The sequence below is a fragment of the Mytilus edulis genome, chromosome 12, assembly GCF_963676685.1.
Source record: "Mytilus edulis chromosome 12, xbMytEdul2.2, whole genome shotgun sequence".
NCBI classification, from domain to species: domain Eukaryota; kingdom Metazoa; phylum Mollusca; class Bivalvia; order Mytilida; family Mytilidae; genus Mytilus; species Mytilus edulis.
Window position 1 is genome coordinate 31,501,700 of NC_092355.1, and position 17,965 is coordinate 31,519,664.

A 17,965-nucleotide genomic window follows, 5' to 3' on the forward strand; every position below is an offset into this window, starting at 1 on the left:
AAATCCATGGACAAAAACAAAATCGGGGTAACAAACTAAAACTTAGAGAAACGCTTTAAATATAGGAGGAGAACAACGACACAACACTACAATGTAACACACACAGAAACGGACCAAGCATCAGACAAAATCCCACGAGAAAAACAAATATAACATAAAAACCAAATACATGAATTTGGGATAGACAAGTACCGTGACACGTCTTATCGCAATGCGAATTTACACTCAAAATTAAGAGAAAACAAACGACGAAACGTTAACATGTAACACATACTAGACTGTGCATTATGGTTTTTCTTATAGTTGTACGGTTTCTATAATTACATCCACTTCATATGTATTTTGGTTGATATTCGTCTCATTTGCAATCACACCACATCATTTGTTTTACTCCCTTTGCTATTGAAATACAGATTTATTCTAAAGGATTGTATGTTGTGTAATTGTAAGGTTAAGAGCATGACGTGATGGTATTAACTGTTCTTTCCATTCAAACATCTTTTATCTGTGCCTAAATATATTTATTTTCTACCAAACATTTAAAATTAGATTAAGAAATGTAGACTTCACGTAGAACTCAGCTTAGTAGGGTTATATTCGCTGTGTATTTATATTGATTTTTTAAAATCTGTCCTCAGAATTATCTTTTTAAGATATATCAAGTTTTTCGTTTCTACGATATCGGATTTAAATATAGTTTCCATTTTCACATTGTAATCTATATTAAAGCCGTTAGTTTCTCATTTGAATTGTTTTACATTGTCATTTCGGGGTCTATATAGCTGACTATAAGGTATGGGCTTTGTTAATTGTCGAAGGCCGTACGGTGACCTATAGTTATTAATTTGTGTGTCATTTTGGTCTCTTGTGAAGAGTTGTCTCATTTGCAATCATACCACATCTTCACATGTTAAGAGCACATTTTTATATCAGGCCATATATACATATTTTTCGTAATTGAGAATTTAAGCTGCAGACTTGTCCGCCGATAGTTTATAATATATATATGCGAATATTAATTCTAAGTACAAAATATTTTATGCTAATATAACATTGTGATTCTAAAATGTTTTTTTTTTATCATTTCAATCAGTTTCCACAACCTTCAGTATACGCCCGCATCAAAAAATCAAAGAAACAAAAAATTAGTGCATGTGTTTAAAATTCAAAGAAAAACTTGAAAATAAAATAAGCATATAATGGTTGCCCCATTCAGCGCATGTAAAGTTCACAATTGGGAAGCTTTTGTTTTTAACCGACTCGTATGTTCAATTTACTATATGAAAAGCAAGATGAGGCAGATTTGAGAGTATCGTTGTATCCTATTTTTGAAGTTCGATGAGAAAGATGTTATTTGTTTTAAGTATTTGTTGATTTTAGCCTAAGAATGGTTAATACCAGAAATTTTATAAAAACCTTTTTTTATGCAAAAACCACTAAATTGTCAAAGAAAACACATACATCTATATATGTATACTTCAACATTCTAGTTTTCCGGAGCATATGAGATCACCCAAGTTACTGTGGGTTTTTTTCAAAGTTGTGTTTTGTAACTGTTAGTTGTCTATTTGTCCGTTAGTCTCTTTCTTTTTACCAACGGCGTTTCATTTCAATTTCAATTTATGAATTAAAAGGACCCTTTGGTATATTTTGCCTCTCATTTGCACAATATCGTGGTATAACATTGAAAAGGACATTTCGGAGAATAAATTCCTTTTACACGTACGTGATGTTTCGAGAGCAGACCGATTTTTTGAGTTTATAAATTTCATTTGGATGTATAACACAGAAGAGTATATATTTAAAGTCCATCATTGAATCTGAATCACTTTCCTTGACAATTTAAATTATTTATATTGAAGGTATATCTCACGCTGCAAGATTTAACTGTAATGCTCTGTAAATGTCAGTATCGTCCTAAAAGTGTAATCGCCGTTTCGGAATCTAATGTATTCTGGGTAATATTTTCAAAAGCGTACACCAAAACGTTGTAATTCGTCAAAAACATACAAAACAATGTAAATTCAACCAATGATGACGTTACGTTATTTTCATTTTGGTGTGAGAACAATGATATCACCAATAGTCCTTTAGATTCTGAAACAGCGAATTGAGGTGTCTTTGTCTGTACTATCTGGCGACATGATTGTACACTTTTATCTTGATACATTGTACACATGTATACCAAAAGATTTGTCAATAAGGTTTTATATTTCCTCCTGGTCTAGAAAAAGTGTTATAGGTATGACAAAAATAAAGGTGTCTAAAGATGATTCAGGATCATCAGATTTTATAAAAAAGAGAAGAGCTGCTCTTGAAAGATTCCTCACCAGAACAGCATTACATCCTTTTTTGAGAATGGACCCTGATTTCCGTGATTTCTTAGAACGTGAGGGAGATTTACCCAAGTCTACTAATCTATCAGTTTAAAGTGGTGCAGGTGGTGAGATTGTTCCATAAAGTAGGAGATGTTGTTGATAAAGTCTTATTTAAAATGGACGAGTCGGATGAGTGGTTTGACGAGAGAGACCAACAAGTAGAAAACTTAGATGTACAGTTAAGAAAATTACATTCCAGTATGGAGACTTTAGTGCATCGTCGGAAAGAGTAAGCCTAACCACAATGCTTCTCCGAGAGTGCAGTAATGCTAGGGAATGCTTAGGAGCATACTGCATAACCACGAGCCTTATCACAGCTAGCTGAAACTGCGGAAAGGATAGAAATAATACAACACGACCAGGATAATGATTTCTACCAAATGGCTGAGTTACTGAAAGATTATATTTCTTTGTTTGGTTCAGTAAAAGAAGTTTTTCATGAACGATTTAAAACTTACAAAGTGTGGAAGGAAGCGGAAGTAACACTAACCAAGAAAAGAGAAAATAAAGCCAAGTTAGAGTTGGCCGGTAAAAGTAATAAAGTACCGCAGGCACAGAGTGGTCAGAAAAGGTTGAGAGAGGAAAGGAAGATTTTGAAAAGTTTTCACAGACAATACGGAAAGAATGGGAATATTTGATAGGTACAGAGTGGAAGACTTTAAACAACTGTAGTTAGATATCTAGAGCAGCTTATGGAAAATCAACAAAAGTTATTCAAATGTTGGGAGGCCTTTTTACCTGAAGCAAAAGCCATAGCATGAGAGTAACCAAGGCGATGGGAAGTGCAAAGGTATCTAATGCAGGTCATGAACTATTGTGAACAAAAAAACAATGATAAACTTTGTTTATAATTTTGTATTTCAATTAGTTCATAGATGAACCCGTCTTAATAATTATGGGCATGCACTGTAAATTATGGGTACATTTGGGAAAGATGAAAAAGCTAATATTTCTGAATTAAATATATTATAATATATATTATATATGTTAGTCTTAACAAACTAGTTGAAAAGAATAAAAAATAAAATAAAAAAAGATTTGTCAAATCTATCATTTCAACAATTGTGTCCTTTCCTGGATTCTGACAATTCAACTGAGTGTAAATTTGCTTGGTGGTGTTGCATTCATAGCAGGAAACGGCTATTCCAAACAAAACAACAAATACTGGACTTTCAATCGACAACAGTTTGAGTGATTTAATTCAAAAGACAGTCTGTATTTTCATTGGTATCAATTGTGCACCAATTTTGGCTTACTCTAATAATACAGAGTTCTATCAATTCAAGTTCATATAAATTGATGCTAATTCGTCACTCAATAACTCAGATTTCAGTGAGTGCTTGCACATCGTATATTAAATATCCAATTAAACTATATTTTAAGGATACTTAAACACTAGAATTTCATCTCCATCTTGATTTTGTCGTCTCTATTGTCACGTATGGATGCATTTATGACACACGCAATGATTTAACTATTCAATCGTCAACTTCCTATTTCAGTCGTAAAATCTCTTAATATATATTTCAGCGAAGAATTTGCGTTTGAACATGTTCACACTATACGGACATCGTATGTGTGTGCTACTTATCCCTAAACCGACATAGTTGTGAGGGATACTGTATGTTCTCGTCACTACACAAGTTTTGCAGTCGCTATAACGAATTATAGACCGATACAGTACATATGTGTCGCAACTAATTAGCGATTTGGTTTACCTTCTCTGATCTTTAGAAACCAGAAAAATTAACTTATTTGTAGTAGTGTTGATTGTGTTCTTTTCCATGTTATGTTTGAATATGAATTCGGTCGAAGAGTGATGAATGCGTAGCACAACACTCTTCCTATTTCCCGATCTCCTAAGTGTTTGTTTGTTATCATGATATGCGTCGTTAGGATTGATTTGAAAATTAGATTGTAAATTTGATGAATTACTTTTGCATAATTTTTTAAATAAGATATTGACCAAGTTCACAGAAATGTTTACCATGGTAGCAGAAAAGATGATATATTAGCAGCTACACGACGTCATCTTCATATCCTTGTATTCATTTTCAATGTTCCTCTATCATTACTAAGATACCATGAAAACCAGTGATTGCTTAGATTTATCATGTTTCACAATGAATGGTTGATAGGTAAAACACAACTCTCCTAACTTATTGAAATCTATTATTTGCATTAACAATATGGTTGCAAGAGCGCAATTATTCGTACTGTATTTTCAAAGGGCCTAGGTACCACTGATGTTCCTTATTTTTTTCCTTGAAGACTACACGAACTAGGGGGAAACGGGTAGCAGTTTCTGTTACTAGCAATGCCTGTGTTGCACATGTCGCATGACAATCAAAAAAATATATATGAGCATTTGGGAAAAATTGCCTTATTTCAGTTGAAAAATATCGTCTATTTCCTTTCGCTTTCTGAAAAAGACATTATTTAAATGGCTCCGAAGTGCAGAAATGGAAGATATGTTCTAAACATTTTAAATGTCAATATTATTTCTGCATTTTCTAAATCTAATTGGATAAACTTTCGATTAAAGGTAATTCTAAACCTGTATCGTCCAATTAGAAGCCGTACAGGATTCTATTCTAAGTAACATCAAGTAAAGAACTTGACGCTAAAATGTAAACAAATGATAGCGCTCTTATTACCATGTATTATAATGTTATGGTGTAAATTATAATTTTCTAAGCCCAGTAGTCAGCGTTGACATTACTTAATTGATAAAGTCATAATAATAATTTGACTGTTTAACAAACCTTTTTGAATTCTCAGTCGTGTGAAATGTTTTAGCTTTTGATGTTGCAGTTTCATACGGGAATCTCCGTTTTGAATTTTACTCGGAGTCGGTATTTTCATCATTTTACTGTACTAGTTTTATGATAATTGAAAAAGATAAGTAGAAAGATTTAAAGATATAGTACAAACTTCTGTTGACTACTTTGTCTGTGATGACACTATAGACTATGCTGCTTAGTGGTTTTTTTTCTTTGTGGTACGGTTTTTGTTCACTGGCTCTTTTGTAAAGACCGAGGAAATCACCCTCCGCGATGCATCGGATTTTATATCCATAAAGAGTGTGATAATAATTCTGAAGAGCTAAACAGACTGTTTGTTTCACTTCTAAAACCGACAAAAGTATTAAACACAAATATCTCACCTGCTCATTGAATCATTCAAGTATCTAAGAATTTATGGTTTATAACAATCAAGACAAGCAAGCCAAACAAATATGGCTTACATAATTTAATTATTCTATGATTTCTGTTTCGTCCCTTCATCTGGTCGACCTTTTATTAAACCAAAGGATTTTTCAAAAAATAGTATCTTGAATATGCTTGACAAATTTTCGAACGTTTGACAAAAGACACACAATCATTGACTTTTGCTTATCATTTAAATCGTTATTGTCTGCATATTTGTAGTACCACCGTCTATCATGCTGATAATTTACATCAGGGCGGAAAGACTTCATAATAAATTATATTAGAACACAGGGTGTATGACAGAGAAATCGTTATCTTGTGTTTATCACTGTTGAATTACTACAAAATTAAATCGAAATGTCTCCAAATGTTTCCTAATGTCTCCTAGTTGTTTTTGTATCGTCAGGTTATCATTTGATTAACGCAAGCCAATTACCCTAAACGTTTTGTTATATCGAACAGATTGCTTAACCTTTGAGCCATAAAGTTTATCATTATTACGCAATTAACGCAATACATAGGCCAACCTTTAAACAATAACATTTGCATAGTAATACATTTGAACGTTGACTTGTAAAGATGAAGCACTGTTGTCAATTGAACACAATATTTCCGTTGGTTGTTTATTATTTATTCTTACATGGTGAATTACACGGATATGTGAGAGCATTCAGTTCAGATACCCATGATACCGGTGAAAAAGAAAATGCAGATCCATTATCTATTCCGTTGATAAGCGACGACGGAGCTCCCCTGGTAGCCATGCTAGACACTAATACCATTAACAGGAAAATAAAAAGTTACATAAAAACACTTATGAGGAATATGATTCACAATTCTATGCAAGAAGAAATGCAAGGTATTTTTAAGTCTTCATTGGAGGAAAACACAACCATAAACTTTATTCGGAATTTAACCCTGCAAGAAATACATGACGTGTTGAAAGAGCAAGAACTAGAAGGTAATTACATAATTTGTATATTTAATTTAATCTGAAACAACCTTCATGGAACGACAGCTTTAGTAATAAAATGCAATTAGAAAACGGTATATTCCAGTTGCCTCTATTTCCTCATTCCCTTTAGTGTTATAGTTATACTATCTTATAATGAAAGACTGCCTCATTGTATATGATTTATAAACAATTTTTCTTAACCATTGTTAACTGTGATGTTTCAAAATATGATCAGCTTGAACATATGGATACCATGATACATTACTCAAGTAATGACAATTACATTTTCTCATGTTTATGTAAACCATATGGCTTGAAATGCTGTAAGCCACAAAATGTGATAAAAATACAGACAAACATGTGCACTTTAAATAGTTTAATTGCATAGTATGACATAGATAAAAAGATTTCAAATACTTAAAATAAAAATTAAAACATAAATAGGACTTTGTTGTTTTTAATTTTTCTAAAACATATGCTGTATTTGCATGGGTCTGTTTTCCTCTGTGCCATGAAACTATCCAAGATTCACAGGTTTTTTTCCGTACAAAAAATAAATATTAAAGTGAAGACAACCATTTTAGGCAACCGGTCAACAGAAACCCTAAACAGCGATGTCCAAGGGGTAAAAAATTAAAGTTAATTATCGTACCTCATTGGATACAGTTGAAGACAGGTTTCCCATTTTTTGCTGACGGTCTATCTCCGAGTCTAAACCTATTGGCATACTCAGCAAAGCATTACTAATGACCAATTACGTAGGCTAAATTGTTGTTAAACACAATATTTATGTCAATGAAACTTATAATAAAGCTATATATCAAAAGCATACAAATATATATAAAACGTCATTAAACCATTTTCTCACATGTCTTATCAAATCGAGAGAAATGAGACGTATTTATAACTTAACAAAATTATTAGATTCATGTTGCAAAACAAAAATACACGCACAAGGTAGACAAAATAATGAAAATAATAAAAATATATTATTCAGAGAATAATTTAATGTCTTTCATCCCCAAATTCACATATGTTGCAAATGCTATCAAAAGGGTAAAAAATCAATTTCCGGTGGTATACATGTGTGCAAGCTTTGCACTTCTGCTTGAAAGGATAGAGATAATTCGCTACTTCCGACTTGAAAAATGTTAATTCTGGAGCTATGTTATATATAGGTTAATTGACACTAATTCCAATAATAGTTGGTTCCAGATACTTTTATCTTATCAAGTGCAAACAGTGACGACTTAAATTCACTACCGGTTGAAATTTTCAAGTTCAAAAGAATTCCTACTAAACACATACGTTTCTTTGGCTTTATCGTGTATCAATAGTTATAACAAAGGCAAAACTCTAGAACGCCAAATTCACCTGTCACCTTGACCTCGATTATAAGTTATCACATCATGTCAACGTTAGCTTCCGATATCATTTCATAGGTTACTTCCAACTGATTGCAATATTATATGGTACTATACTACCGGTAAGCATACGGTAACTGTCAGCTGACCTTAACAATATGACTTATATACCAACCATTTGGTGCATAAAAATGAATTTATAAAAACGTCAAAGTTAATTTTGATCTCGACCTAAATTTTAAGGCCATCTATGTGTCACAAAATATATGAGGGATCGACCAAGTAATTTTGAAAATAAATTGTTACTTTCTTCAATAGCAACAACGTTTTTTGTATTAATAATTGATACACTGTTCGGTGGTATACCTCTTACAATGAAAAGTATACGGTTAAACAGGGTCAATTTCAAAAGTAAATGAACTCTTCGATATCCAATATCCAATCGACATCTTAACAAACTAAAAGTACCCTCTAAGAATTTGATGTGACGGTAGAAAGAAAAGTAGTATTCAGAACAAAGCCTTTATTTCTTTCCACAGATAGGTAGATAGACTTATTAATCAGATCAAAATCAAATGGTCTTTCAACTAAAAAAATCCAGTTAGAAATTTGTCAATAGTCTTATCTGGTTTTATTTACATAGCTTCAAAAACTGTATGGGTTATATCTACATTTGAATACAATGAAGAAAGTATTAACTCCTGTTAGATGTGGTTTCACTGATTCCCCCCAAAAATAACGATTGATCTTGAACATAAATTAAGGCCATTTAAGAATGATTTCAAAGCGAAATACCCCAGGTTACTACTTATAATATATGGTTTATTATTTAAAACACTCCACAGGATCTCATAATTAAATACCAAAGGTTTCCGAATACGGCATGCGGCAGGTTACATTTTTGTATAATTTGTTTGGCACTAGTTATCATGGTTTCTTAAGAAAAGCAAAATAAATCTAAAATCTTACTTTTACCTCAGCGTACTACTAATGAACAAGAGATCTCATATCAACATATATTGGGTCTCTATGTCTAAAGGTTTGTTAGGTACATTGATATTTCACTTATGTCAAATGCTGTACGAAATTACTTTCACATTGATCCTTCGTATATCTTACAAAATATATAATGCTGGTACCGTTGATAACAATTTATTTGGAAATTGAAACCGAATGTCATAGATGTAGGATGTAGCGCGCATCCTTTATTTTTATAAATTATGTATTTAAAAAAATAATACCGACAAATATTATTTTTATAGGCATATCTTCACCAGCAATTGCAAAGTACAAAGACTGTACAGAGTTAAAGAAGAAAACAAACAAAAAACTGAATGATGGTGTTTACAGTATATATCCAGGGGGAGATAATCCTGTTCAGGCGTACTGTGATATGACCACAGACGGTGGAGGATGGACGGTAGGACTTAACCATGTTAACCCGGAATCAAATTCTTTTTCTAATTGCGCAGCTTTCAACTATTGATGCAATCACGTAGTTAAAAATCGTATGCTGCTTTTGATTTGTATTCTTGATATCAAAACGTGTTTACTACTACAATTAATAACAGTATCTTGAATGAAATGTTCTAAACACGGGAAACAATCATTTCTTTTAATGTGAACATACATATTTACAGAGAAAACAAATATCTAACAATATTCTACAAAAGAAACAGTACATCAAAATTATCTTACACAAATGTCAACCTGTAATATTATTAGTTATGCTAGACTTTGTAATACATACAAGTCAATCTGTTCTTTTGTTGGGTTGCCGTCTCTTTGACACATTCCCCAATTCCATTCTAAATTATAATTGTATATGTAATACTGTACAATTTAAACGTGGTGCAACAGTCATCCATGATGATATATATATATCAGTAAGACTATAAAGGCTTATTCAATCTCCCTGTCGGTATGACGAAAAGTCATCAATATCAGTCACAGTTGCAAGGCTTAATCCAACCCCTTATCAGTATTACGTCGTGTCACGTGAACATCTACAAAAGTTACATAATAAAGTGTATACAAAAAATATATTTACGTGCATTTCTTATTGAAATTTTAAAGATTGGCATACATGCTAGCTTAAGTTTTGCTATTTCAAGAAAGTGTGAATGCATGTTAATATTTGTATTATATATCATAATATTGCAATATAGTACGGCAGCTTTGTGAAAAATTGTGCACATCCTGCTACAAGAAGGAAATTTGGCATAGACTTTCCTCAACTATTACTCTTTTATTTCAGATAGGGAGGCATTTGAAAAAAATGTCTCACTTCCGGTAAAATCCAAATTGGCGGACACCAATCTTAAATCAGCCCAGTATCAGAGGCTAGTGTGTAAATAGGTGTTTTTATCCTGCTGCTATAATATTATTTGGTACAACCCTTTGTTATGTACTACTTAATGATATATTATCTATATTAGATGTCTTTAAAAACCCTTCTTCCGGTAAAATCCAACATGGCGGACATTGTACTAAAGTAAGCTTATTTTTATGGGAAGGGTGATTGAAATGTGTTTTGACGTATTTCTACTATCATTAAATTGTGTAGGAACCTTACTTTGGTGCTGCTAATGGATACAATGTATTAGACATATGTCTGAAAACACTATACCTCCGGTAATGTTCAAAATGGCGGACATAGAAATATTTTTTTTTTATTTTGATATTCAACTTTTTTTCAAAATGTAAAGAAATAGGGTTTTTTTGTGCTGGTCATTAAACTGTTGGCTGTAAATTATCCTCTAAACCACTTAATCTATTCTAAAGTTAATGTTTAAATACAAATTTAACATTTCCAGTAAATAAAACTAATATGGCATAAATTTCAAAGATGAGTCCTCAGTCCATATCTTCGATGTAGAGTTTTGATTAGATTGATTAAAAATAAAATAAAATAACTAAAGTACTAAAACGTCTTTGAAATAAGTGATTTATGGCCGCAAATTCATGTTTATTCACCATCGAAGAGCTGATTTTCCTCATTTACAAAGACCGGGGTATTGTTATTTACATCAATAATGTACAAGCTCCTGATAAGGTGAAGAGGCCTCACAAAGAGTTGTCCAAAAGGGTTCCAATGAATCATATTTTCCCGTCGCTTGGGAGCCAATTCCTACCCTGGTATATTGCACGTTTTACATGCTGAAAAAAACTTTACCGAGTCCTTCCAATAGCCCCATAAGCGTATGCACTAGTAAGTATAGGAAAATATTCCAAGCTTTTTACTCATCCAGACACGCCATGGTATATTGCACGTTTTACATGCTGACAAACACTAGACCGAGTCGTTCAAATAGCATCAATAAGTCTTTCCTCTTCCAAAAACATGTCTTCTTGCTTCGGAAACCCAATCTGATAAGTTTGTTCGATCTTACTACAAAAACACGTATCGTTTTATCAATTACATGATCAAATCCATATCTGGTGATGTTGGATGATCGATCATCGTTCTAAATCATAAAGTCACATCTTCAAACGCCATCCATGTCAACAACGAAGTTCCTTTTCAAGTAAACGTGCATTTGAAAGGTCATGGATAGATATATATCTAAAGCTTTTCCCACTTCCAAATGCAAGCCATCATCTGGTTGATAACACAGAACATCCTGAGCATTTGTTGCTACAACTACCTTTTCCTCAAAATCTATTGAGCAAGCTCCTGTGAAAAAAAAACAAAAAAGGTTCTTTCTTAATGTCTTCATCTCTCAGAAAACTTTGCCAATTTTGAGAAATTTGTGTTGACCCTGAATTCGTCAATGTATTCCCTTTCCCCTAAATGTAGCTCTTGTTTCTTGTAGCAGCCTTCAAACTACCGGTATTGTCTATGTAAACCTCCGAGACTACATCCACTGTTGTTACAGTTTCGAGGTGTTTCATAACGAGTATGCTGATAGGGTATAATGTCCTTACCTTTAAAAAAAACCCGTGAAACTGTTACAAGAGTGGATGAAGTCTTTGATGCATATGGTAGTTGTAGGAACACATGTTCAGAATATTCTATCTTAACCACCATGTAATGTATTTCAAGTTAAGAACCATATTCACATTAAAAGGCTGACACTAGAATCATGGTGCATGCGTCTGATGCATCGACACACGAACTTAAACGAGTCATTATTCGAACAGTCGTTACTGATGATTCTGTCATTACTGTTTCGCTATTCTGTGACATAGGGGTAGACAAACTATCGATTGGTTTAGGAGGGGGGAAAGCTTTGGATGAACATTTTTCAATGACCTTTCAAATGCACTAGCGATGAGTGATCACACACACATAATGTGATCCATGTATTTACCGGTTGTGATGCGGTTTTCTGTCTGCTTGAAAAGTTAAAAAAAAAGCCTGCGTGGGAGACATTGATTGCATTTGAAAATGTGACTTAAACATAAAGAATTATAATTGATTCGGCTTAATCACCGGTGTTTACTGTAAGATCACACAAACTTATCCGATGGGGTTATCATGGTTAACAAAGCAAAAAATAACTATTTGCGCAAAAGGGAAGGCTAATTGAGGCTATTCCCTCAACTTAGTCTAGTCTTTTCTAGCATGCAAAACGTACAGTATACTAAGACACGTGCTTAGGGGACAAGCTTGAAATTGTCTCTTATGCTACCTACACAGCTACTTTTGCATAGGTACTTTTTCTGTACTAAAAATCTGTAGTACTGGAAATTTACTTTTAATATTCAGTACTATTTTGTTACTTTAAAATTATTGTAATATTTAGGTACCTGTATTTTATAGTACTTAATTTGTACTTGAAATTTAGGTACTACAGATTTTGGTTACTACCGTTACATTTTTCAGAATTTTGAAATTTTTTCGATTTCAAATCCCTTAAAATTATGATTTTGAAACATGGAATATTGTATTATTTCTGTACCAAAATATTTAGAACAAATCAAGTACTGTAAAATACAAGTACCTAAATAATTTTAAAGTAAAGAAATAGTACTAAATATTAAAAGTAAATGTTCAGTACTACATATTTTAGTACAGAAATAGTACCTATACAAAAGTAGATGTGTAGTCTAGGCGCTAATCGATGACGAAGGGACAAAGAGGAACACTTTTAAAACTCTTTCTGAGGCCTCATCATTTTGTTAGAAGCTTGCACATTGTGGATGTAAGAAAGGTTGCCGCGGTTGTTGTTAATGTGGAAAATCAAATCTCCTGTGCCCTGCATCGTGTGCATGTGGTGGTGAATGGAAATTAACATGGTTTTTTGGCCAATTTAGTGGTTATTTTTAAAATGTTTTAGTACTTTTTTAGTAGTGATTTTATTTTGTTTTAATCAATCTATCCAAAACTATACATCGAAGATATGGATTGAGGAATCATGTTTGACATTTACTCTATATTGGGGTTTTTACCGGAAGTATTAACTTTGTATTTAGATATCAACTACAGAACATGATTTGTGGTTTGGAGGATAACTTTCAGCCAAAACCGTAATGACCACCACAAAAAAAACCAATTTCTTCACATTTTGAAAAGAAGTTGAATATCAAAATAAAAAAATGATATTTCTATGTCCGCCATTTTGAATGTTACCAAATGTAAGGGTTTTAAGACATATGTCTTATATATTGTACCCCTTAGAAGCATCAAAGAAAGGTTCCTGTACAATTTAATGATAGTAGCAGTATGTTAAAACACAAAATAAGCTTATTTTAGTACAATGTCCGCCATGTTGGATTTTAAAGACATCTAATCTATTATAATATATCCAAAAGTAGTATATAACAAAGGTTTGTACTAAATATTATTATAGCAGCATGATAATAATACCCTTTTGAATACTAGCCTTCGATATTAGGCCGATTAAAGTATGATGTCCGCCATTTTGGATTTTACCGGAAGTGAGACATTTTTTTCAAATGCCTCCCTGTCTGAAATAAAAGAGTAATAGTTGAGGAAGGCCTATGCCAAATTGCATGCTTGTAGCAGGATGTGCACAAGTCGAACTATTCGCAATTATAAAACATCGCAATATTTTCTTTTTACAGTACATTGGTGTCTCTGATTGATACGGATGAGATATTGTGAAAGCCATTGTATAATTATTGTCTATCTATCATATTGCCTTTTTTCTAGGTTATGTTAAAACGGTTCGGGGGATCTGTTTGTTTTAAACGTACCTGGGTTGAGTGCGAAAATGGATTTGGTGATATTAATGGCGAATTCTGGTTAGGTAAGTTGTATTCTTAGTTTATAAGATTAGTGATAGTGAAAAAGGTGTACATACAGGGGTTAATAAACAGTTTTATTAAACATCACGTTAAACTGCCATATTTTCATTGGCTAATACGTGGGTTTTAATTTACTCTATCACATGGCTGAACGGGTGACATTTTTTTTAATGTCATCCTCTCGTCTAGACCAATAAATATTTTAAAGGACAATTGATTAAATTTACATCAAGTTATTAAAGACAATGCTTAAGTTCTATGTTTTGGCACAGATTCTATTATATGACTGTCAAAATACAAAAATAAAACATTTTGCGTCACTTCTGTTGATTTTCATAATACCCGTAACGTTGTAATGTAAGTGACGTCATAGAAAATACTTTGAAATAAAATTCATCTGTAAAAGGCAATAATGATAGGTCATTCAATATAAAAAATTAGAAAACACATAGCTGAGTGTGTGATCGAGTGATTGGTACTCTCGAAAAAGCAATGTCAACATTGGATTCCCCGCGGTTGATAATGTTTTCTCGGGGTAATTACTAATTTCATGTTAAAAAAATACATATAATAAATTTTACCACAACAAATATTTTGTTTTATGTTTAGGCAACAAATACACACACATGTTGACCTCCAGTGGGAAGTACGAATTACGGGTGGACATGGTGGACGGACATAACAACAACAAATATGCTGTGTATAAAACCTTTGTTATAGGAGACGCTGCATCCAAATACAAACTTACTGTTGGTGATTATTCTGGAACTGCAGGTGACGTAGTTTTTTTTCTGTTATTGTATCATTCTTGAAAATTTTGCCAATTGCGTACCTTCATATAGAAGAAGAGTAGCTGATTTATCCATGGATTGCCGATTGTATTGTATATATGTTAAAATGAGTTTAATCGCGAAATTATCAGCCTGGTATCGTTGACGAGTTCATAACATGATCTATGAAAAAATGAAATGTAACTACAAATAATATATAGTAAAAATGTCTTTGTCAAGTTTCCAACAATGTTGACAACAAAATAAAATTTTACATCTGAAATATTCATTCTAATTTAAGATAATAATCTGTCAATTACTAACACCTTTTATTTACAAATGCAACATCAATTTAACACTCTCTTGGTAGATTCTCGTGTATATTTGAGTGATTTTTTATTGAGTCGAAAAACTGTTTTTAACTCTTAAGTTGTCATAGCACTTTGAAAGAAATTTCATAAAAAATTACTTATACATTTTAAGATCTACTTTTTCATGTTACAGAATTTTCGTCATAAGGAAATCATAGTTTGCACGAATTTTGATATTACTTTTTTCGTTACCATAATTACAATCAAATTTAATTTTGAATACCAACACGGAATCTACGTTATTAAAATCCTCAATAGAAATACCTTCAATGATCCATTTTATTTCTTTTCTGAGTTTTGTATTTAATTTTACCACATCTTCAATATCTACAAAATATTTTTTTATTTAACAGGATTTTGTTATGTTTTAACATTGACTTATAAAGAGTAATTATAGAAAGTTATATATCTGCATGTAGTTAATTGTTTATTTTGTAATTCCTCATTGTATCGCTAATATTTCATTTTTCGTTTAAGGTGATCAATTGAAATTTCACAACGGGGCGAATTTCTCAACGATAGACCAGGACAATGACAATTATAGCAGTAATTGTGCAATCCAACAATCAGGATCATGGTGGTATATTAAAAGGTGTTCTTATTGTGATCTTAGTCGTACAGAGCACAAACCATACTGGACTGGTTATATATCAAATGGAGTAATGATGATCAGAAAAATATGAATAAAAAATGAGACAATATTCCATGTTTGTCTTATCATTTATTTAATGTGTACAGTACCTCTTATATTGTGTTGATAAAGTTGGTTGCATTACCTTGTTTTACTAAATACCTTCCGCGTAACATGGGCTTATGTGTGTATTTAAAAAGTGATGGCTGATTTGCTGTTTTATACTAAGAGTTCAGTGGCATTTTTTCATGCGATTTGTTTTCATTTAGAGTTCATTGAACTTTATTTTGATATCGTTTGATATTTGCAGACTAGATCTATTTCTGTACACAATGCAGGTAATATTGCAGTAGAATACTTTTCCTCGGTTTACATTTTGATTGCACAAAACTATGTCCTCTGAATATTATGTTAAAACGACATTATTGCTTTATACGCATTCCTTACGTTTACTTATCAATATAACTAAACGTGGACACTGGTTTTTTTATTTGTCAGTAAATTCATTAAGCGTAGATTTGTAAAGAGAAAATGGTCAACAAAAATAATAAATTTATCAGTCAATATGTTAAATGCAAAACTCTTATTCCAATCCCGGCAATTGCTCAAAAATAACCTTTTTGGATTATAGATGTTACAGCTGTTTAATTTTTTAAGAAGCTTTGGCCACGGGTATAAATTTGTTGTCGAAATTGCGCATCTGGTCAGCAAAATTGGTACCAATAATGTTACTACATATAGAAGATATTTATAGAACATGAAATTCGAAATGTTTCAAATACATTCAGAATTCCATTTGAACTAGAAACAGAAAACCGAACAGTTAAATATACTTAGCCTCAAAGCATTAATGCCTTTGAGAAAAAGATGAAGTATGATTTCTTCATTGCAAAGAGAGTGGTGAATACACGACTATATAATAATGCATTATGGTTAGTTACGCACATTTTGATTATATGACATCTTCCGTCAATTCTACTATTGACGGTCAGACACATTTGAAACAACATTGCGCAATCGCATTTGACATATAATCGAGATATTTAAAGAAGAAAACAAATAACATTAGAATATTCCATTTTAATAGTACGGTGTTTGAATAAAAAAAAATGAATGTTTGAAACAGCTGTTAAAAAAAATTAAAACAATATTTCATAAATTTTGTAAGTACAAGGCACTCTTTTGGATTACCATCTACAGGATCACTTACGGTCGAATACTTGAATTCCAACGATGTATAAGATTTGAAACTGCTGTGGCGCTACAACCTAGTAATTATAGTTTTGTTTTTTTTTATTCAACAACAGTATTGCTGTAGTTAGTTTTTTGTTATATTTGTTATTCTCATAGGATTTTGTATAATGCTTAGTCCATTTCTGTGTATCTTACATTTTAATGTTGTGTCGTATATATATATATGTGCCTCTTATATTTAATGTGTTTCCCTCAGTTTTAGTTTGTTACCCCAATTTTGTTTTTTGTCCATAGATTTACGAGTTTTGAACAGCGATATAGTACTGTTGCCTTTGTTTCAACAATTTCAAAAGACAATTTAAGAAAAGTATGCTATAAAAAATGTCAGTACCGAAATACTGAATACTTAGCTGAGTATACCCTAATGAACTGATAGGACATGAACGGTTTCGACACAAAAATGAAATAAACACTTAAAAAAATATGTCCCTTAAGAGTTTTTCTGGAGTTAAAGTCATGCGGAACGCCGAAAACTAAATGCTTGAAAGCAATTTATGTTTATGTAATCAAACAGTTGATAAATATCTATTCTTATGCGTAGCAAGTAAAACTTGATTTGTGATTGTCAGTAACCAACAAAGCACGTGTATTCCTTCATTCAATTTATGTGGAAATCTTTTTCGTTAAACGTGACATTTCTCAAACATCTGAGTGCAGCAAGAGCAATCTTTTTATAAGGCAAACTGCTGATGACTAAATTTGTAATTGATGTATTGCTCTATTTTGGGAAATACGCACATGTGCAAGGGATGCCACATGTAAAGACGAGTGAAAAAGCATTGCATGGGCTTATGACCGAAGACCCCAAACCAACCCT

The 17,965-nt window shown here is 32.2% G+C and overlaps 1 protein-coding gene and 1 pseudogene across 1 annotated transcript; both read left to right on the forward strand.

The window, feature by feature from the left end:
- Positions 1 to 2,142: 2,142 nt before the first annotated feature.
- On the forward strand, positions 2,143 to 3,317 carry LOC139497570 (sorting nexin-2 pseudogene; annotated as a pseudogene).
- A 2,852-nt stretch (positions 3,318 to 6,169) lies between these two features.
- On the forward strand, positions 6,170 to 14,934 carry LOC139497571 (fibrinogen-like protein A). Its single transcript, XM_071285800.1, has 4 exons — positions 6,170 to 6,551; positions 9,172 to 9,329; positions 14,028 to 14,124; positions 14,732 to 14,934. Exons 1-4 carry the CDS (start codon positions 6,170 to 6,172, stop codon positions 14,932 to 14,934), a joined length of 840 nt encoding a protein of 279 aa, XP_071141901.1.
- The last annotated feature ends 3,031 nt before the right edge of the window (positions 14,935 to 17,965 follow it).

What these genes read in the sequence shown, in the direction of transcription:
- LOC139497571 (XM_071285800.1), top strand. Translation starts at nt 6,170, where the DNA reads ATGAAGCACTGTTGTCAATTGAACACAATATTTCCGTTGGTTGTTTAT. An exon ending in GAAAGAGCAAGAACTAGAAG is followed by an intron (nt 6,552 to 9,171) that starts GTAATTACATAA and finishes TTATTTTTATAG; the next exon opens with GCATATCTTCACCAGCAATT. An exon ending in TAATGGCGAATTCTGGTTAG is followed by an intron (nt 14,125 to 14,731) that starts GTAAGTTGTATT and finishes TTTTATGTTTAG; the next exon opens with GCAACAAATACACACACATG.